This window comes from Mus caroli, unplaced genomic scaffold, assembly GCF_978045245.1.
Source record: "Mus caroli unplaced genomic scaffold, Mus_caroli_1 scaffold_13, whole genome shotgun sequence".
NCBI lineage: Eukaryota > Metazoa > Chordata > Mammalia > Rodentia > Muridae > Mus > Mus caroli.
The window spans coordinates 38,965,019-38,987,380 of record NW_028227268.1 but is presented as its reverse complement, the minus strand read 5'-3'; the positions used below and the strand labels follow the sequence as shown (position 1 = coordinate 38,987,380).

Genomic DNA, 22,362 nt, shown 5'->3' with positions numbered 1-22,362 from the left:
GTGTGTGTGTATGTGTGGTGGTGTGGTGTATGTGGCAGTGTGTGTGTGTGTGTGTGTGTGTGTGTGTGTATCAATCAACGAATCAATGCTGTGGATCAAACCAAGGGCTTCATGCATTACTGGCACTGAACTCCTGCCCTAAATATATATTTTTAAAAGAAGAAGGAATAGAGTTGAAAACACTTCAGACAGCAGAGTAGAAGTCTTCTGTAAGCAGAATTGTAGTGAGTGAGACACAGACCATGACTGCTGCACCACCAGCTGTATAGTCAGGGTTCTCTGGAGTCATAGAACTTAGGGAATGTCTCTATATACTATGGGAATTTATACAGTCTGCAGGCCAACTAACCCAACATCGGGTAGCTATGAATGGGAAGTCCAAGAATCTAGTTGCTCAGTCCCACGAGGCTAGTAGTTTTAGCTGGTCTTCCATATAAATTGGAATCCTAAAGAAGTAGGTTCCAGGGCTGGAGAGATGGCTCAGCAGTTAAGGGCACTGACTGCTCTTCCAGAGATCCTGAATTCAATTCTCAGCAACAGCATGGTGGCTCACAACCATCTGTAATAGGATCTGGTGCCCTCTTCTGGTGTGTCTGAAGACACTTACAGTGTACTCATATACATAAAATAAATAAATAATTAAAAAAAAGGAGAAGCCGGTTCCAACAGATGTGCTGGCAAGTAAGTACAAGCAGGCAAGGAAGAGGGAGGCCTCCTTCTCCCATTGTCCATCTGTAGGCCTCCAGCAAAAGGTATGGCCCAGATTAAAGGTGTTTATACCATGCCTGGATTTGAAACTTACTATGTCTGAGGCTGGCATTGAACTTGGAGATCTGCTTGCCTTAGTCTCCTGGGATTAAAAGTGTATACTTCCTTGCCTGGGCCTAAACTTTTTATGGCCACTATGCCTCAAGATCTGGATCAAATGTGTGTATCATCCCATGTCAATATCTGGGTCAGAAGCCTGAGTCTTCCATCCTCAAGATATGGATCACAGGTGTGACCTCCGTTTCTGGATTGTAATTCATTCCAGATGTAGTCAAGTTGACAACCGGGACTAGCCATCATGATCCACCCCCTTGTCAACTTGACACAAATCATGTCTCATATCCAGATGAAACAATAGCCAGGTCATAAATATGCCTAACAAGATATAACTATCCCTTGTACAATCACGAACACATTGTGAGTTTAGAATAGGTCATGTCCCTTGGGAAACATCCTTTTAGTATCTTACCTTAAATACCGATTGATAGTCTCTTAGTTGATGTTAAAGAAATTGGAAGAAAGCACAAATGTGTTTTTAGCAAAATAAAACAGAAGTGCTCATGCCTCTTATAATCCTGCAACTGAGCCGTGGAATTGGTGGTGCTGGTCCCAGGGTTATGAGCTGCCTGGTCTGGAAGCTAGTGTCACCATCAGTGTCACAGAGTAAACCCTTTCTTTCTTTACTTGCCTGTAACCCTGGTACTGGGTTTGAAGCCCCAGAAGGGAGTAGGAACATGGTCAGACAGGGAGTTGAATGTCCCTGGCCTGCATCCCACAGGGGTGAGGGAGAGAGTTTGCCTTTGTCATCTTGTGCAGAAAGAGGAAGTTCAAGAGTATACTCTAGCCAAACAAAATACGAGCTGAAGAAAGAGGGAAGCTGTGGGCTGCCTATCGTGGGGGAATGAACGCTGGCATGTAATGCGGAGGCATTCCAGTACGACGGGTTTGGGTTTAGCAGGTCCAGCATAATTCCTCTGACTTGAATAGAAAGTTAGGAGGTCTTGGAAGAACTTTCCCTGAATGAGGTAGTTACCGTGAAGCCAGTGGTATGACTGGAAACATGGAATAATACTAAAACAAACCCCAGGATTCTCTGTTGGCTAGTAGAAAAAATTGTGGGGAAACCAACATCTATATGACATTTTTTTGAGGGATCAAGTAGGCATCAAACTACCACAGTGTGATTTAAGCAAAAGTCCCGCGTTGGTTCCCCAAATCTGTTGCGGCCGGCCAGTGGCCCACATGTCTGGGTTCTAGTCTGGAAGGCATCTTGGAATCTGGAAGAGAAGAGGGAGCTAGGCGGCGCGAGAAAGATGGAACCAAGACAACCGTCTGATCAAGGTTCAATTTTACTATTCCAGACACTGGGTTATAAAGAAGGGGAAGGGACCCATTCCTGCCAAATCATCCTAGGAGTCCAGTTGCAAGTGACCACGTGTTTGGCTCCCGGAACAGCTAGGCGGCAGGCAGCAGCAGTGAGAGTGACAGAACGATAGGGTGGCAGGCTCCACCCCATGCTCTCTTCCTGCTAACAGTGAAACCTGGGCAGCCAGGTTTCAGGCTGAGGGGGAGAGGTTACAAATGAGGACTAAGAAAAATCTGTTTTCTGAAATCATAAAGAGCTTCATTCCAGAATTGCAGGGATGTTCAACATACACAAATCAGTAAATGAGATCCACTGTATAAATGGACTCAATTCAAGAAAGCAGAAAGTAGATTCAGAAAATGCCTGTGGCGAAATTCAACAGCTCTTCATTATTAAAGCCCTGAAGACAACAGAAATACAAGGAACGTATTTCAATACAATAAAGAAAATATGCAACAAGCCTGTAGTCAATGAACGCTACCTGGAGAAAAACTGGAAGCATTTCTGCTAAAAATCAGGAAAGGGACATGGATACTTTCTCTCGATACTCCTTTTCAGTAAAGTACTTGAAGTTTTTGCTACAGCAGTAAGGCAAGAGAAGGAGACAAGATGGATTCAAACAGGAAAGGAAGAAGTCAAGCTATATTCATTGGCAGATGATATCATTCTTTCTCTCTCTATAAAAGACCCTAAATGCTACATTAGAAAACTCGTAGAGCTGATAAACACTTTCAGCCAAGTGTCAGGACACGATCTGCACATACAAAAAACCAATAGTCTTCCTATAAGCAAATGACAAACACACTGAGGAAGAAATTGGGAGGAAAATCCCACTCTCAATACCCACAAAATAATATCTTGGAATAAACCTAATGAATAAAGCAAAAGGCCTATACAATGAAAACTTTAAAACAATCAAAGAAGACCCAGAAGATGGAAAGACCACCTATGCTCATGGTCTAGTTTAATATTTTGACAATGGTCAGCTTATCAAAAAAATTTATAGATTCATTGCAATCCCATCAAAATTCCAATGCAATTCTTCACAGATTTTGAAAATAACAATCTTAAAATTCATATGGAAACACAAAAGATCTTAGGTAACCCAAACATCCCTGAACAATAGAGACACTGCTGAAGGGATTATCATACAGAGTCACAGTAAAAAAATAACATGAGACTGGTATAAAAATAAGCTGACCAAGCTGAGATCCTCGAATAGAATTGAGGATCTCATCGAACAGGGAGAACCTCCAAAGATTTGTAGATCACTTTAATGATTCTCTCTATAGTGGGTAAAATACATCCTTGATATGAAGTCTACATTGGAATAAACTATATTTTTGGAAATTTAAAAATTGTACCATGGGCCGGGCGGTGGTAACGCATGCCTTTAATCCTAGCACTCGGGAGGCAGAGGCAGGCGGATTTCTGAGTTCGAGGCCAGCCTGGTCTACAGAGTGAGTTCCAGGACAGGCAGAGAAACCCTGTCTCGAAAAACAAAAACAAACAAAAAATTAAAAAAAATTGTACCATGATGTCTTTTGTTTTGAAGAAAATATTCAAAGTTACCTGACTCCCTCTGTTTCTTTCCCACTGCAGATTCAATAAAAGCGAGTGAGATGCTTTCTCCCTAGCAGCCCAATTTCAGCCCATAGTCCTAGGAAACTGAAGCAAAAGAGGCAGACAGACCTGTGGCTGCATAGATGCACTTTATTAGTGGCTTACTGATGGAGGGGTGGTGGGAAAATCAGCTGGGTCCTTACAAACACAGACATATTACTGGGCTAAGGCAGAATTGATTTCATCCTAGTTGAATGTACCCGGGTTGCCATAAGTGACTATCAGAACCAGACACATTCCAAAGTCCCACAGACCACTCTCACAGTTTATCCACTTATAATCCGCTGGGAAACCGAGTGGAAGAACTTGAGTGATTCTGAGGCAGTTAGGATGGCTACAGCTCAAGATGGTCATGTCAAGGTGAATTTATAAAGAATACTGTAAATGCTAACTAAAGGGCAAAATAGGGCATCAGTTTTCTTTGGAACTGGAATTATAGATAGTTTGAGCTGCCATCTAAGTGGGAATTGAACCCAGGTCCTCTGGAAGAACAGCAGGTGCTCTTAACCACCAAGCCATCTCACCAGACCTTGCCCATTTATCTCAATCAAATATTTTGTGTAGTCATTGAGGTCAGCTTCAGACCTTCCAGGCACCTCTGAGTTTTCAGATGACTGGGGTTGGCACAGACAAGTTTCCCCTCTGTGACAAAGCCAGATATGCCACTTTAAAGTGGAACAGAAAAATAAATGTTTATATACCTATAAAAATAAACACTTAGAGTCACTTAGGTGGTCACTGGGGAAGACCAAAGAAAGTAGCTGGCAGTTCACACCCTTTGTTTGTAGGTCCGTGGTTGTGAGTTTTGCTCCAATCTTTCAATGCATCTCTGAACTCTCCGATCACTGGGGTTGGCACAGACCCGGAACCCCCTCCTGCTGATAAAGCTGAAGGAAAAGGAGAAGATTATAATCAGAGTTCTCTAGTAAAGGGGTCGTGGGAGCCCCATCCTCTGAACCCTCTGATTGTCCACTCAACAGTCTGTTCTTTCCAGGAGGTAGATCAGCACTGTCATCCCCTCTCTGGGGTCCCCTCTAGACCTGTGAAGGTCTCTAAGGACTCATGGAGTGACTCTGCTAGCTGTTTCCTTCTCTCCACCCTGAAGTATCCCCCCTCCCACCTGGTGAGACCCAAGAATGGGTCTTCTCTGGAAGTCTATCCACCAGGCCATCTAAGATCCTGGAGGCTCCCCCTCCCCATAACACACAATGAGTGAATTTGACACTTACATGATGCCCGGCCTGGTGCACCCACCACTGGTGGGAAAATAACCTATAAATCTTGAACACTGGATCCGTGAGTTATAGGACAGGCAGCAGTCTGAAGCGTCTTGAAAGCCTGCAAGAGAACAAGGGGCCACGCAAAGGCCAGGTCGTTGCTGGGGTGATGGTCCCATGAGGGCATGGGGAGGCCCCGGGACTCAGGGGAGGCTTCCCCTCACCCTGCACTCATTGTCCTCTCTTTCTGCACCCTTGAGTGGGCCTAAGGTGGACCACAATTGGGCTGGGAACATGTCCATAGAAGGGAAGCCATGCTTAGTCACCTATAGGTGACTTCTGCCCCAAGGCAGACTCGGTGCATAGTGAAGGCACATCTGTAGGGAATACTAATGGCCCATCCTGATCTTCTTGAAGATTTCTGGACAGCATCCTCAACCACCCCCACGACCTTGTTCTGTTCTGTCATCAGGTAGGGTGATGCTCTGGTGTTGATCTGAAACCATCTGGTGCTTCTCAGTTTAAGCTGTAATGGAATATTTACCCATGTGAAAACTTCGAATTTCAAGCCCTTGCTGTGCCTTCAGACTTCTCTGGACTTCTTTTATCTCCGTTGCTGGAAGAAACAGAGGGCAGAGGTTAGCATCATTGTCTCAGCATCTCTACTCACCATCCCCACCCCTATTCTTGCCAAGGCTGAGACAGGCTCTGCTGAGGACCACCATCACACACTTGGAGTCTAGGATCTGCTCTAGACTCATTTCTCCCCTTTGGTGACATGAGATTTTTCTGGGATCTTAAAAAACAAAACAAAACAAAAACCAAAAACTCTATTGACTTGAAATACAAACCCCTTTGGTGACACAAAGTCCCTTGAAGTGAAATGAGGCTCCTAATAGTCCAAATTTATATAAATGCCTGATGAAAGGACACACTGAAGAAAAAACCATCAGGGATGCTGAGTGACATCCAGCAATGTATCACTTTTTAAAATCCATAATAATCCTTTATCCCAAATATATTGAAGCCCAAAGATTGTTGCTAAAGGATTGGGAATTTGCATTGTGCTAAGACAAGACTACTAATCCCTTATATCATGTCTTCAATAGTTGCATATGAATTATCTGTAGCAGGGTGCATGGTTATTATTTAACAAGTTTGATGTGATGTGGGTGGCTTCCAAAGTAAATCTTAAGAAGCAGTGCCTGTTCTTGAACACATGATTACTAATCTGCCTCTTAGTTTTACCCATCACTACGCATGCGGTCTTAAATTATTGAAGGCTGTTTCAATTCTCTGGTTTGAAAAGTGAGCATGACAATAATATATACAAGGCTTGCTTGTCTTCTAACTTCTTCTTTTTCTATAAGAATGATGCCTTTCCATTTGTCCGACCCCTCAGGGATGCCAGAGGAAGAATGAATCAACATCTGTACAGTTGAGCAATAGCTAACTCTACTAACTGTATTTTGTTTTCTGCAGATTATGGTATTCTGACATATTTAAAATACTGACCACAGGGAGGGGCTAACTGCTTCTTAACCAACTCTCACTGAGCCCAGCACCCAACCTTTATCATTCTCAAACACCATGTTGGTATTTCCCTTGCCCTAACTCTTCCTAAAGCTAGATCCTTAAAGACCATCCATATATACAAAGTCTGCTAGACTTCTTCAGTCTAGGAACTCTTAACTGAACCCTGATTGTGCCCTGCCTCTTTTCCAGTATCTCCAATAAAGAATCTGACACAAGTTTCTCTATTTCATTACTTATGCCCCAATATTCTCCTTGGCTCTGTGAGACATGATGTATCTCTCCTGCGTAGAAAAGTTGAGGAATACATTCTTTTATTTCACAGGACCTCTCTGTGTTGAGCCCTGGTCACCTCCATAAACTAAAATATCATAGCTTCAGATGAAATGGTGACCTTGGATGAGCCATTGGCCTGACTGGTCCCAATGCCTTAAAAATGATGGTTCTAGCCAGGCGTGGTGGCGCATGCCTTTAATCCCAGCACTCGGGAGGCAGAGGCAGGCGGATTTCTGAGTTCGAGGCCAGCCTGGTCTACAAAATGAGTTCCAGGACAGCCAGGGCTACACAGAGAAACCCTGTCTCAAAAAAAAAAAAAAAAAAACCCAAAAAACCCAAAAAAACAAACAAACAAAAAATGATGATGGTTCTATACTAGCTGACATCTAATAACTCTAGCATCACAGAGTTTTATATTCATTTCTACAAATGTATGCTTTAATTAGTTATTTCGATTTAACTACAATGTCAGCTAGGATTGGCTAGGAAATGTTATCAAATAATTCTAGCTATGAAAAAGGAAAACATTTGCTTCTCCAACTGGATGCAAGCCATTTGTGTACCAGCTTCTAGACCAGACCCTTCCTAATGCTGCGACCTTTTAATACAGTTCCTCATGTCGTGGTGATCCCCAACCATAAAGTTATTTCATTACTACTTTATAACTGTAATTTTGTTACTGCCATGAATCATAATGTAAATATCTGTGTTTTCTGACGGTCTTAGGCAGGCAAACCCTGTGAAGGAGTTGTTTGACTCCCAAAGGGTGGCAACCGGTAGTTGAGAACCACTGATCCAGGGGCGATAGCCAGAGGCAGGTCTGTACTAAGTAAATCCCATTGCTCTGTATGGGATGGAAATTATTAAATGCTGCCCCTTCTGGAACTCCCCCCAAACTTTCAGTTACCACCTCGGGACTCACCATGTGTGATCTGGGCCCAGATTCCAAGAGCAGTTGTAAGAACGAGGAAGGAGAGGACAGTATGAAAAGGCTTCATCTTCCTAGTGGGCAGACCCAGCTGGCCTTCAGACTGCTTGCTGTTCCTGGCCTGGTCTTGCTATTTATACATGTAAGAGGATCAGGAAGTCCCCGGGGTACAGCTCATAATGCCCTCCTTTGACTACATAACACCCAACATGCTAGTTCTAAGAGAGGGAACAGTGTACAGTGGGAAGTGGAGGGCAAAGGTGACTTGGGGCTTTCCAAAGTTCAAATTGATTCAGAGAGAGTAAATATTTCCAGAAGGATTTCTCCTTTTATAAAATTCATTCACTCCTTTAGCTCTGACCACAGGGTGGGAGTGAGGGATCCTTCTAGATCCCTGATGAGAGGTTAACTTGGAGGACACTGGCTTATGCTCATTGACAGCTGACCGACAGATATAGATTATAAAAGTAAACTTATATGTCTTTCCAGAGATATATAAAATTGTTGTCAACTCCTTCTTTAATTATTTTTCTTTAATTTTTAAAGATTTATTTTATATTTATGTTTTGCCTGCATGTGTGTATGTCTACCACATACATGCAGTGCTGTGAAGGTCAGAAGAAGGTGTTAAATTCCCTGGTACTAGAGTTACAGATGGTTGTGAGCCATCATGTGGGTGCTGAGAACTGAAGCCAGCAAGTGTCCTTAACCATTGAGCCAACAATATGACTTAGTGGTTCTCTCTTGATGCTTTTTACACATTTTCTTTGTTTTGAATATTTAGTAGTATAACTTTAATTATAATATGACAAGAGGAAGTTATTTTTGGGTCTTGTCTCTTTGGTGTTCTAAATGACTTCTCTATTTGATTAGATGTTTCTTTGCCTAATTTAGGAAAATTTTTTTTTGCTATGATTTCACTGGAAATGTTTTCTGTGCATTTGGAAAGAAATTCTTCACTCTTTTACATCTGTGATTCTTAGACTTTATCTTCTTCCCATGTCCTGAATAGCCCAAAGTCCAACTCATGCTTTTTCATTAATTCATCTTTTTCCTTGACACTTTCTGTTCCCAGTGCCTTATCTTCAAGCTCAGATATGCTGTCCTTCTCTTGACTGATTCTACTGGCAAGGCTTTCTGCAGAATTTTTAATTTGACTTAATTATATTTTGGATCTCCAGTAGTTTGCTATGGTCCCCTCCCCCAATGGTTCTATACCCTATTTACTTCCTCCTACTTCCTCTTTCTTTCTTTCTTTCTTTCTTTCTTTCTTTCTTTCTTTCTTTCTTTCTTTCTTTCTTTCTTTCTTTCTTTCTTTCTCTCTCTCTCTCTTTCTCTTTTTAAATTTGTATTTATTTATTATATGCAAGTACACTGTAGCTGTCTTTAAACACTCCAGAAGAGGGCATCAGATCTCATTACAGATGGTTGTGAGCCACCATGTGGTTGCTGGGATTTGAACTCAGGACCTTTGAAAGGGCAGTCAGTGCTCTTAACCACTGAACCATCTCTCCAATCCGACTTCCTCTTTCATATCATGTATCAAGCTCCTTATTTAATCCAGGTGTTTATGTTCTCTTGGGATGCTCCTTTCATGCATGGAGATGGGAGAGGAGGACCAGTCAAGCTATAAACTCTTGCCAGACAGTGGTGGCACACACCTTTGATCCCAGTACTCGGGAGGCAGAGGCAGTCAGATTTCTGAGTTTGAGGCGAGCCTGGTCTACAGAGTGAGTTCCAGGACAGCCAGGGCTACACAGAGAAACCCTGTCTCAAAAACAGACAGACAAACAAAAAACAAAACAAACAAAAAGCTCTAAACTTTTGTATTTCCTGTGATTTATGCTGATGTTGAGTCTGTATTGGACAGGAGTGTGATATCCATGTGCAAGGTCTTCTCTTTGGTATTTCCCATTCTTCACATGACAGGTTCTGCAGGCCTCCTGGGTTTCCTTCTATGGTCTGGACAGATTCTCGAATCCTCCTGAGACAGATTGTAACGCTGGGGTGCTGTATGCTTTGTCTGGAGGGTGATTCCCCAAGTGTGCTGGGAATGTGGGAGGAAACCACAGCACTGAGTTGGTTTAAGCAGAGGACCTATTTCCATACTTTCAAGACCTCTTGAATATGAATCACCCTGCTGGGGGAATGCCACTGTGAGTATTGTGTTGGTTAGTTTAATGGGCAACTTGATATAACCTAGAATCACTGGGGAAGAGAGTCTTAATGAAAGATTATCTAGATCAGGTTGGACATGCGTATGGGAGATTGTTAATTAAAGTGGGAAGACCCGTCTGGAAAGTGATGGCACCATTTCAGGTGCTGGACCCTGGAATGTGTAAGAAAGTCCTACGCAATCGAGGAGTGATTATTTCTCTGTTCTTGATTGCGGATGTGCAAACTCCTGCCAGTGACTTCCCTCCTATGATGGACTGTAACTTGGGTTGTAAGCTAAAATAGACCAGTTCTTCCCTTATGCTGCTTTTTGTCAGTATATAGGTATCGTGCACACACTTGGAACTTCGGAATTCTTGGGTCCGTGGCAGTGAACAATAGCTGGCTCTGGGATTTGATCCATCTGCCTGCTTTAAGCTCAAAAACCATCAAATCCAGAAATATTTTCATTTGAGGAACCTGTTCCTGATCACTGAGGGCAGGGCTCTCAGCCTGAGCTGACCTCCTGGAACTTGATCCTTTAACTTGTCCATAGTCACCCCTCCAGCTCTCCACAACTCAATTTCCCTCATCTAGAGGTTGTGGCAAGCCAAATTATGGCTCCCCAACTGATAGAAGTTCTCCCATCTCAGGCCCCCAGCATATCTCAGTTTTGAATAATAGACTTTATCTCAAGATGACAGTTGGCTGCTGCCTTCCCGATCAACTATGTCAACAAATGATATTTCTTTCCACCACTGACCCATGCAAATGAGGAATTACTGTCTCTGCAAACCTACACCTAGATTCTGAGAGGAGCAGGCTTGAGCAGTGGCTGGAAGCTGTTAACAGTCTTAGGCTGCATTCACCAGTTACTTCTCAGCATGGGGTGTTTTTTTTTTTTTCCTGCCCTTCCCTCACCAGGTTTGGTTCCAAGTCCTGCATTCTCTCTCAGGGAGTCCAGAACTCTGCTGCTCACCAAGCTGGAAGGAAGAAGTGGAACCTGGAACAGGTGAGGTCTGCAGGATGCCAGCCCAAGTGGGAGTGCTGGGAGGGGGCTTGGGGGGACGGTCTCCAAGGATTTTAGTGTTATCTCTCTTTAGACGGTACTCAATGAAACAGCTCTCATAGATGATCTTCAGTGAAACAGCTTGTGCACATACCCATGATTCAGGGTGGACGAGGGCTATTTATGAATCTTGGAGAGAGGGAAGGAGATTTCAGGGTGAATGCAAATCATTGGCTGGAACTTAAAGAATTGGGAATGCTTCATTTGAATGGAGAGGTATTCCAGGAATCCTATACTTGCTGGGCAGGTTCTTAAGGGGATGACTTGGAGGAGGAAATTGAACTTGTTGGTTTGACTAGAACTATGTGCTCTTCCTTAGGTAAAGGGTCTGGGGTTCAGGCTCCCCAAATAAGGTCAGGCAGAGAAGAGGAAGCCCTGATGGAAAAGGGAATTCTCCATTTTGCACCAAGCTCATAGGAACTATCTGGACATGGTAGACTGCAACCTTAAATAGCAGGGTTTCTCAATATCCTCCTCTGTTTTATTTATAATGGAGAGGTGTTACAGTAGTCCTCAGCCTCTATGTTGGGAACAGTTTGGTACTGAACCAGAACCCTACTGGCAGTGATTTTTGCAATGCTACTTACCCAGGATTTTAAAAATTGGGTGAGGTAGGGTGCCAGGAGGAACAGGGGTCCCATGACCAGTACATGCCCAAGGAGGGGAAGAAGCCAAGTCACAAGGTGTGAGACAGACTGACTCCATGACAGGCTTCAAATTGGCAGTTCAGGAGACTAGGCCAAAATTTCTGTTTCCAAGAACTGGGCAAGTCTAGACAAGTCCAGTCTTCAGAAGCTGCCCTGCCACCTGGCCTGAGGCAAGGACAATGGGTCAGCAGCAGTTTCCAGACTTCCCCCAAAATGGTTCTGGAATGTCCCTAGAGATAGAACCAACAATAGAGGTCACCTACCCCTTCCTGGAATTCGCCTTATATGCTTTAAATTGGGCCTGCAAGCTCACTTGGGCATCTCCATCTTGGAATGGGAGACCCCAGAAAGCTGTGAGAGACCTAAATGCCTCCACAGATTCCCAGAAACATAAGCTTAAGCAAAGCACCAGGTCCCAGGGTGAAACATATCTGACCAACTGCAGCTGCTGGGAGTCGCCGCTCCTGCTATATTCTTTTCTGCAATCAGGAGATACCGTTTCCTAGCAACCTTCCCACCCAAATGACCCTTGGGAGTCATGTTCCTGGAAATACCACAAATTGCTCATGACCAATTCTCCAGATGACCAGGCCAGAGCCATTTGTGGCCTTTGGCACCTAAAACAAACCAATCATTTTAAAAGTCAACTTTCCCATTAACCTCTTACCCAATCATGTAATGCCAAGGCTGAACAACTCCCACTTGTGTTTTTTTCCTTTAAAACTTTGGCCCTCTAGACCTAAGTGTGCTCTCCTGTTGCATCAGGAAGGTTTGTGGCTCAAGCTCAAGCTTGAATAAAGACTCTCATGTGTTTGCATTGGAGTTGGTTTCTCTGGGGTTTTTGCAATCTGGTCACAACAGCTGGACTTTTGCAGAATAAAATACTCTTTGCTCTTATGTACTGTTTGAGTCTGGGGTATCATTCTTTGGCGAATCATTGACCCTTACAGAGGGTTTGAGTACCATGGGTTGGGGTGTCTGGTGCAAAGCATGCTAGGAAATCCCAACGGAGATCTTTGAGGGTTTGTATGTTTTGATCAACAAGCCCAGATTTGTTAACATAGAAACAGCATTCCTCCCCCAACCTAATGCAATTCCCTTCCTGTTTAACAGTCATCACATCCAGAGCTCTCTAGTTTTGGAGAGCGACCTGTTCTAGGGAGTTTATCTATGATTGGAGGGGCTGTCCATGGTAGAAAAGTCACTGGCCAGATGGTGTTTGGACGAGGGCTGCTCCCGTTGCTTCTGTGGAACCTAGCAAGACTGTGAAACTCAGTCTGATGAGCAGGGGGATGAAGAGCTCTCTTTTCTTTCAGTCTCCTCCTGGCTGTAAGGTGAGCTCTTCAGGCTTATTAGAGATAAACTTGGGGAACAATCCTTACAGGCCTTGAAAAGGCTTGAAAAGGATTTAATGCAGGAATCAGTAGCACCTATTGACTTGGTGATGGTGATGTAGAACCTTAGAAGCAAAGGGGGAGGCAGAGGTCAAAGAGAGGAATGTTTTGTAACTTCTGTGTGGGTAAGTACCCATGGAGGTTCACAAAACTAGATGTTAATGGGAACAGTCTCCAATAGGGGCCAGGAGAGGGAAGCACAGGGGAGTTGGGTTGGGTGGTTAGGGGAAGGATATTGCCTGTATATTTGATGTACCATAGCCAGAAAAGAGTAGTTTGAACCTCCTTCCCAGTTTGATTTTCCCATTGAAGAATGCCAACATGGGTAAATATTGATTTGGAGGCAGGGATAAGCTGGCAGGAGATGTGTAGATCAGCTCTTAGGAAATCCACTAGGATAGAGCTTACCCACATTTCTCATTCACTATTGTTCATTCCAGGGATTGTCGATGGGGAAGCTGAAAATCAGTTTTAAAGTTGGTGAGCATGGTGCCATCACAATTGGAGGATTCAATTTGGCGTTCCCAATGTCTGAAACTTCTGTATCTGGAGGACTCCTAGAGGCAGTCACCTGGGTTGCAGTAAGGAAAGCGGAGGGAAGGACTGGGGATCATTTATGTCACCTGCTTAAGGTAGCTGAGAAGGGAATAACATATTAATCATGTTTCTGGAATAGGTAGTAATAGCTTTTCTGGGGAAAAATAAACTGGCTTAAGTAGATGGTCTTATTTTTATTAATTAAAGAGTAAATAATAGTTGTTGATGTAGTCTGTTTGACCTGTGAGAGGTGGATCTTAGATGATTCTCTGAAGTTTAAAAGTTTTTATAAGGAAATAGACATGTGTCTGTGTGTCATAGTAGAGGCCTGGAGAATAATTCTGAGTTAAAAGCATAAACAGAGCCGGGCGTGGTGGCACACGCCTTTAATCCCAGCACTTGGGAGGCAGAGGCAGGCGGATTTCTGAGTTCGAGGCCAGCCTGGTCTACAAAGTGAGTTCCAGGACAGCCAGGGCTACACAGAGAAACCCTGTCTCAAAAAACCAACCAACCAAACAAACAAACAAAAAAAGCATAAACAGTCTTCTAGATATTTCTGTTATTAGAGAAAAACAAACATTTAAACAAAATTCAGATTAAGAAGCAGAAGAATCCTAAGTTTTGGGCAGGCTGCATTGTCCCAAGCTATGCCTTTTCAAACTGTAGCAGCAAAACTCTGCCCATCATTTCTGCAATTTAGGTCTCCCCGGTCTGCATTGGCTTTCATAAGCAGTTCTCCCAGAGGTTTCAACTTAGCAACAGGCAGATCTAGTGGGTCCTTTCTGCTTAGATGCTTAGATGCCTGACCTGAGGGAGGCGCCTCCTTCACAGCCCCTAGCTGCCTGTTCTGGTTGTGGTCTCCCTGGTTGTACATTGTCCCCTGACTGTGAACCACCATAGCCTAGCAGGTGGCATCAGGACTTTTGCAACTCTAGAAAGTAGAAAGGGAGAAGGGTAGGCATAGGTGCCTGGTGACACCCTGCTTGGGGGTACTGAGAGTCAGGACCTGTGAACGAGAGAGACGGGTGACTCTGTCTTAAGTCCAAAGCAAGTGGAGAGTTTGGCAGTAACATCTTGCAGGCTGGGCTATGGAAAAAAAAAAACTGTTCAAAAAGGTGATTTGACTTTGTGAGGATCTAGCCCAGGTGAGGTGGTCATCAACTGAGTATGTCCAGGGCTCCAAACTCCTGGTGAGGTCACAAGCCGAGGAGAAGGAGGAGCCAGCTGAGGGATCAGCACACACACTCTCCTCTCTTGCCTGGAGAGAGGAGGCCAGGGGGTTATGAGGCTCTTCCTCCATTTCCTTGGCAGGTTCTTGGAGAGTGTAGTTATGTGGGTCAAAGGAAAGAGAAGCAGGGGGTTCTATCTCCAGTTTGGCAGAGGGGCGGGGAGTGGGAAAGCCATGAGTTGGTGAGGTGACTGGCCTATGGTTACAAAGGCATCATGTAGGATGCTGCCTTGATGGGCCAGGGGAGAAGGGGTGGGGGAGGCCACCACCTGGCATGGCTGTTCATCCACCACTTCTTCAGAGTTCAGGGCTGCTGAGCAGAAGGAGGTGATGTAGATAGAGTTGAGAGCCCACATGACTTTTTGGTGAGTTTTTTTTTTTTTTTTAATAGGGAACCTTAATAAGGTTTATATTCTTTCCAATCTCAGGGGGTGATTTTTATGCTATAAAGTGTATTCCATGATAGAAAAGAAAAGAAATACCTTTTGCAATAGGAATGCTCGTGCAGCATTTGGACTCCAAGGGATTCCACAGAGGTCCAAAAAAAAAAAAAAAAAAAACCCATTAAGCTTTCCCAAAGATTTTTTTTTTTGGTTTTTCAAGACAGGGTTTCTCTGTATAGCCCTGGCTGTCCTGGAACTCACTTTGTAGACCAGGCTGGCCTCAAACTCAGAAATCCACCTGCCTCTGCCTCCCGAGTGCTGGGATTAAAGGCGTGCGACCCCACGCCCAGCTTTTCCCAAAGATTTTAAGAGTTCTACTGGCCACCCTAAATGGTACTGAAAGACTCCGAGAGGAGCCCCTTGCTCAGGCCCTGGGACAATAGCGGACACCCAAGAACTCACGAGAGACCAAGCTTGATGCAAACCACATGAGGCTTTATTCGGGGAAAGCCAGAGCTCTGGGGATGACTCATATCCCAAGCAGGGGTAGAGGAGTCGGCCTCGAGGGGAAAGAGGTCCCAGTTTTTATAGGCCCTTAGGGGGGAAAGGAGAAGAAGGGAGTAGGGGATTTTCAGATCTAAACAGTGTCTATTCTAAAATGATTGATCCTCAAGAAATGGGTATGGGAGGGAAACAAGGAAGGAGTCTCATGCACCTGCAGAAACTCCGGATTGTCCCCAACTCCGGTTGCTGGGCAGATTTTCTGACTCTTTTCCAACAACCAATATAGCAACCAATATCACAAATACCTGGCAGTGAGGTGCAGCAATGGGCACACACCTGGTCAGAACACTGGCAGACACACAGGTTCGAGGAGCGGCCAGAGCATTGTGCACCTCTATTTTTCTAAATCAGTGAAGCTAGTTCTACTAACAATGAAATCTATTTTGCCAAGTTCAGGGCTTCTGTGACCTTTTACATTCTGTCAGGATCTTTCAGTACTTACAGGCTGCTGTTACTTTTTAAAATTTTTTGTTTCAAGAAGAAGTTAGATAGAGGGTCTTTGCCAACTCTTGTATGGGCTGTTGGGTTTCACAGAGAGGTTTAGGGACCTTATGTCAGCAACTGAGAATGCTCTAGCCAGACAGTGTCAAATGTCCTTTTAATATATCTGAATCTACATAATGGTTCTGACCAAGAACAAAGTGGAAAAGAGATAAGTTGCCTGCCCTCAGAATATGGAGGCTTAAGCCTTTGGGCTGATGGCAAAGGACAGGCGGATGGTGCTCAGAGCCTGGCAGGCACTAATGCTTGCTCAAACCAGAGCTCCTGTTGAATCCACGTGGGCATCAGCTATGGTTGAGTGCCAGCAGTGGTTCTGCATCCTGCTTCTTCCCTCACGGTGTCCAGGCACTGGCTGTATAGCAGGCTAGAAGGATGAAGAAGAATCCAAAAGGGGTGGGGTTTGCAGGATCCTGGTCCGGAAGGGAGTATGGGGGTGGGTTTGTGTGTGTGTGTGAAGGAGGTGGATGGGGGAGAAGGTCTTCTCTGAGGATTTTAGTGTTACAGCTCGTTTAGATGATACTCAATAAAACAGCTCTCTTAGAGGATTTTCAGTGAAACAGCTTATGTGCATACACTCTATTTGGGGTAAACCAGGGCTATACATGAACCTTGGAGTATAGGAAGGAGTTTTCAGGGTAAATGTAAATTACTGGATGAAGTTTAAAGTACTGGGAATGCCTCATCTGCATGGAGAGGCATTCCAGGAATCCCAGACACTTGCTGTGCAGGTTCTTATGGGAAAGAGGAAGTTGAACTTGTAGATTTGCCAACAACTACCTGAACTTCCTCAGGTAGAGGGTGTGAAGGTCAGGTTCCGCAGATAAAAGTCAGGCGGAGAAGAAGACGCCCTGCTGGAAAAGCTATTCCTCTGTTTTGCACCAAGCTCAGAGGAATAAACCGTGTTCTTTTTTTTTTTTTTTTTTTGGTTTTTCGAGACAGGGTTTCTCTGTATAGTCCTGGCTGTCCTGGAACTCACTCTGTAGACCAGGCTGGCCTCGAACTCAGAAATCCGCCTGCCTCTGCCTCCCAAGTGCTGAGATTAAAGGTGTGCGCCACCACGCCCAGCTAAACCGTGTTCTTAATTTTTTAAAAATTATACCATGACGTCTTTTTGTTTAGAATATTCAAAGTTATATGATTCCATCTCCCTCCTGTACTCAAGGTGAGTGAGTGAGATAATTTCACCCCAAGAGACCAGTTTCAGACTGGCCCCATAGTTCTATGAATCTGAAGAAAGAGACAGTCAGACCTGTGGCTACATGGAGTGGACTTTATTGGGGGCGCTCATTGCTCTATTGTGGCAAGGCGAACAACTGGGAACGGACAAAGCTGGACATATGTATGGCCTAGGGCAAAACTGATTTCATCTCAGCTGGATATTACCCAGCTTAAGCTTGTATCAGAACCAGACACATTCCAAAGCCCCAAAGACTACCCTAATAATTTATCCATTTATAATCTGCTGAGAAACCGCAAGAAAACCCAACAATTACTCAAAGACAATCTTGATGTTTACAACTCCAGATGGCTCTAACTGTGTCAGGCGGAGTCCACATGAATACTGTTGACTGCTCTAATCCTGAACAGAAGGATAAATGCTTTAAATATCTATAAAAACAAGGTCTCCTAGGCAGGCAGTCACTGGGGAAGACAGAAGAAAGTGGTGACAATGCCTGCTCAAGCAATGACCTTGTTCCCAGGTCTTGGGCTTTGCTTCAGAGTGCTTAGGCACCTCTGAACTCTCCGATCGCTGGGGTCGGCACAGACCTGGATTCCCCTCCTGCTGATAAAGCTGAAGAAAAAGGAGAAGAAAGATTACAAACAGAGCTCTGTAGTAAAGAGAGAAGGGGATCCCTGTTCTCTGGACCCTCTGATTGTCCACTCAACAGTCTGTTCTTTCCAGGAGGTAGCTCAGCACCATCATCCCCTCTCTGGGGTCCCCTCTAGACCTGTGAGGTTCTCTAAGGACTCATGGAATGACTCTGTCAGCTATCTCCTTCTCTACACCCTGAAGTATCCCCCCAAACCTCCTCACCCCCCCCCCCCCCGCCACCTGGTGAGATCCAAGGATTGGCCTTTTCTGGAAGTCTATCCACCAGGTCACCTAAGATCCTGGAGGCTCCCTCTCCCCATAACACACACTGAGTGAGTTTGACACTTACATGATGCCCGGCTTGATGCACCCACCACTGGTGGGGAAATAACCTATAAATCTTCTACACGGGATCTGTGTGGCATAGGAGAAGCAGCAGTCTGAAGAAGAGTCTTGAAAGCCTGTAGGAAGACAAATGGCCAGGCCATTGCTCTCAAGAGTGCAGTGTGTGTGTGTGGGGGGGTGGGGCGTGGGGAGAAGCGTATCATGGAAATTGAGAAGGGTTAGAACTCAAGGGATGCTTCTGTTCTTAGCAGGTGGACTCAGGGCACCCAGGTATATGCAGAGAAGGCATCACTGGGGTGAGTCTCCATACCACGTCTCACTCTTTCCAGAGATGCTCAGCACCTTCAGGACCCTTCCATCCTGTTCTGCCATGGGGGGAGGTGAAGCTATAATGGCATATCCACCCAGCCCCTTTAAACATGTCATATCTGGTCATTTACCTTGATGGATTATTGGAGGGTTATAGCGACGATCTTCTTTTTCCATTTCTGGAAGAAGCAGAAAAGGTGGGGAAATAAATTCATGGTTGCTGTATTATAATCGCCCCACCACTCACCACATATTCCACCCTTAGGTTTTGGTGAACAAAGCAAGATCTTGCAGCCCAGGGTGGCCTGAAATATCAATTCTACAGCACCAAACTTGGAGTGCTAAGAACACTGTGTGCACCTCCATGCCCGACTCCCCTTCTCCCATCTGAAGGTAGCAGGTTCTGTTGTTGGATCTCTGTTAACCCGTCTGGGTCAAAGGCCTGCTCCAGGATAGTGTGTCTTGTTACTATGACATTTTCTCCACCCTGTGACCCTTTGAAAATATTTCAGAAATAAAAACATTCTGTTGACTCTAAAGTACTAAAGATGAGCTGCAAACCTAACACAGGTAAGTTAACTGAAAGTGCAGTTTGTCATAGGCCAGTTGTGTCTACACATCTGCCATCTATGGGACTCTAGAAACAAATTTCTTAGCAACCCATTTGGTGGTATGATGTCCTTCATAGTGTGGTGAAGTTTTGTTTTTTAAACTATATTTGTCCCATTAGTATAAAGATAATGTAGGAACGTTATTTTGTTACTACGTTTCTTAGATTGTATCTGGCATAAGAGACAGGCTCAAGCCTCCTCTCTCTCTCTCTCTCTCTCTCTCTCTCTCTCTCTCTCTCTCTCTCTCTCTCTCTCTCTCTGTGTGTGCACGTGTGCAAAAGGAAATCAGAAGACAGCTTCATTCCTTCTACCTTTACATAGGTTCTGGGGATCTAACTCAGATGGGATGGCTAAGCTTGCAAAGTAGAAATTTTTACCTCTGAACCATCTTGCCAGTCTCCTTTAAGTAATTTTTTAAGTTTCCAGTTTAATAGTATCAAGTACATTCAAACTGCTGTGCAACTACTACCTCATCCAGTCATAACCTCTCTAGCCTGCAAAACGGAAACCTAGAACCTATTCAATGTTACCTTTCTGCTTCTTCCCCTGTCAGCTTAGTGAGCACCATTGTACTCCCTGGTTTGATGGTTTTTTTTAGACAAGGCATTACTGTGTTGCTCAAACTGACCTCTAACTCGTGATCCTGACTTTAGCTTCCCAGTAGCTGGAGTTACAGGCACGCACCTCTGTGTCTCTTTTGTCTTTACAAATTGACTCCTTTAAGAGGCACATGTGAATGGAGCCAGCCAGTACCTGCCCTTCTTGACTGGCACATTCCCCTGGTGATACCAGCTCCTCAGTGTTCTTCCTTTTGGTTGTACACACCAGAATGCCTTCCCTTTCAACGGTGAGTAATATTCTACTAGAGATGTGTGCCTGTCACATTTTACTTACACACTCACCTACTGATGGGTATGTAGTGTCTTCTCCTTTTGTGTGGTGTGAATGAAAATAATTGCATGAGAATCTTTCTATGTATCTATTTTGAATTTTCGGGGCTAACACTCAGAAGTGATATTGCTGTGTGTCATGTTAACTTATCAAAACTCTGCTTATGCACTGCAAAATTCACATAGCGCCAAAGATTCTGGATAAAGTATTGTGAACCTGCCTTGTGATAATTAGACAAATGCCACTCAAACAACCTTCCCTCCTTATTTCTCCCTCCCTCCCCTTTACTTTCTCCTCGTCCCTCCTTCTTTCTCCTTTCCTTTCTCCCTCCCCCATTTCCCTTTTCTTCTAACTTGTAGTTATGTTATCACAGATAAACAGATAGCTTTAAAAGTTGATTCTTAGTGGCTGGAGAGATGGCTCAATAATTAAAGCACCTTTGCTTTTACAGAGGACCAGAGTTCATTTCTCAGCATCCATGTCAGGTGGCTTATACTGCCTGTAACTCCAGCTCCAGGGGGTCCACCACCTTCTTCTGTCCCCCAAAGGCATCTATTTGCACACAGGTGTACATGCACATACTCAGACATGTGCATGCATAAAAACAAAATAAGTCTAACTAAAATATTGGCATTCACTTCTTATACCAAAGCAAAAATTAATGATTTTGGCAGTAAGGATTAAGCTATCAACTTATCCAGCAATCATCTTCCATTGTTCTTTGCTGATTTCTTTTATAGAGTTGGTCTACTGTCTTGGGAGCTTTCACATCCACAGAGCCAACCAAGGAAACATTTCCTGAAATATAACTGGAACACTAGAGACTTTTTGCCATGATTCCCTGGACAACAATATAGTGACTGTTCACTGACATTTAAGTTGTTTTAAGTCTTACAAATATCTAGAGTTTTTTTTTTTTCACACAGATGTGGGTTATAGACATGAAATCTGTGGATTTTGATATCCACATTGGTCTAGGGTCCCAGGACACTCAGAAATGGTATGGCTTACACTGAGGAGGCATGTAGATACATTGTACCATACTTCATGGGCCTACGTAGACCTTGCAAAATCCAGAAAAGATCCCAAATGACCATATCTTTCTATACTCCATCCCAGGCTGGCCCCCACCCTAATTCTACCACTCACTAGCCTTAATCTTAAACTTTTGATTCAGTTTTCTTATTTATAAAATGACAGCAACCATGATAGTGAAGGAAAATATACAAAAATCATTGATGGCTTACTGTTTTCCAGTACAAAAAAAATGCAACGTCCCATTGTTTGGTATGACATCTGCCCCACAGTAGCTGTCCAGCACATAAGAAGCACTAGCTAATGCATTTGTCAAATAAAAGAATAGCGTGATTAAATGGTCTTGGGTTGAATTGATTACCTGCCTGTCCCACTTCTTCAAAATGATGGCTTTGTAGAGGTGGTGTCAGACACTTCAACCATCATGCCTCCTGTAAGACTGCTATCCTCCCACTTAAATTTTACTCCTATTCTTACGAGTTAATGCTTTGTCCTGTGTCAGCTAAATAAACTTGTCAAGCATAATTATTTCCCCAAGTGGGAGACAGCCTCTGTGTTGTGTTTCCTCCAGAGCCTAAAGGCTACAGACAGGCAGATCTATAACTTGATGCTGCTTCTAAGGGAATTCCATCACCATGTCAAGGATGGAGTATTTCCAGGAGGGCAGTGGTCTCCTTCCCTAGCTCCCCTCCAGTTCTGCTGTTCTCACAGACTTGCCCCCTGGGTTGAGAGGGCTCAAGTGAACTCACCTTGTATGAGGCCAGCCTGGGACCCAAGGACAACCAGAAGGATAAAGAATGAAATGGCAGTCTTGGAGTTTCTCATCCTCCTGGAGGACAGGCCCAGCTGGTCTGAGGATTTCTGCTCACTCCTCCCTGATTCTCTGGCCTGCCCTGGTATTTATAAGCTAGGTGGTTCAGGAAGTGCCAGAGTAGAGTTCAGAATGCTGTCCCTGACTACATAATACACAACAGGCTAGTTCTAAAAGAGGGAACAAGATTGAAAATGCAATAGGAAGTGGAGGGCCAAGAATGCAACAGGAAGTGAGGGCAAAGGTCATGGTGGGCTAGAAAAACAGGGGCAATGAGGGGGTGTTAGAGAGAAAGGAGCCCTCCACTCAGAAGTCTTCTTGGTGATTAAGGCCTGTGTTGGACTACATAGCTAGTAAGT

At 44.2% G+C, this 22,362-nt stretch overlaps 2 protein-coding genes across 2 annotated transcripts; both read right to left on the bottom strand.

Moving 5' to 3' along the window:
* Window positions 1-2,099: 2,099 nt before the first annotated feature.
* On the bottom strand, window positions 2,100-7,944 carry LOC110305735 (C-C motif chemokine 9). The gene is made up of 4 exons (XM_021177811.3): window positions 7,706-7,944; window positions 5,519-5,590; window positions 4,987-5,095; window positions 2,100-4,644 (listed from the first exon to the last, which is right to left on the bottom strand). Exons 1-4 carry the CDS (start codon window positions 7,779-7,781, stop codon window positions 4,527-4,529), a joined length of 375 nt encoding a protein of 124 aa, XP_021033470.1. The 5' UTR covers window positions 7,782-7,944; the 3' UTR covers window positions 2,100-4,526.
* A 9,500-nt stretch (window positions 7,945-17,444) lies between these two features.
* On the bottom strand, window positions 17,445-22,144 carry LOC110305675 (C-C motif chemokine 6). Its single transcript, XM_021177740.3, has 4 exons — window positions 21,942-22,144; window positions 18,787-18,834; window positions 18,351-18,462; window positions 17,445-17,980 (listed from the first exon to the last, which is right to left on the bottom strand). The coding sequence occupies exons 1-4, from the start codon at window positions 22,015-22,017 to the stop codon at window positions 17,866-17,868; spliced, it is 351 nt and encodes a 116-aa protein (XP_021033399.1). The 5' UTR covers window positions 22,018-22,144; the 3' UTR covers window positions 17,445-17,865.
* Between the last annotated feature and the right edge of the window lie 218 nt (window positions 22,145-22,362).

Bases quoted from the DNA above. Each gene is read 5' to 3' on its own strand.
- LOC110305735 (XM_021177811.3), bottom strand. From the start codon at position 7,781: ATGAAGCCTTTTCATACTGTCCTCTCCTTCCTCGTTCTTACAACTGCT. The intron at 5,591-7,705 runs GTGAGTCCCGAG...TGTTTCTTCCAG, and splicing joins CTGGGCCCAGATCACACATG to CAACGGAGATAAAAGAAGTC. The intron at 4,645-4,986 runs GTAAGTGTCAAA...CTTTTCCTTCAG, and splicing joins TGCACCAGGCCGGGCATCAT to CTTTATCAGCAGGAGGGGGT.
- LOC110305675 (XM_021177740.3), bottom strand. From the start codon at position 22,017: ATGAGAAACTCCAAGACTGCCATTTCATTCTTTATCCTTCTGGTTGTC. The intron at 18,463-18,786 runs GTAAATGACCAG...GTCTTCCTACAG, and splicing joins CCCTCCAATAATCCATCAAG to GCTTTCAAGACTCTTCTTCA. The intron at 17,981-18,350 runs GTAAGTGTCAAA...CTTTTTCTTCAG, and splicing joins TGCATCAAGCCGGGCATCAT to CTTTATCAGCAGGAGGGGAA.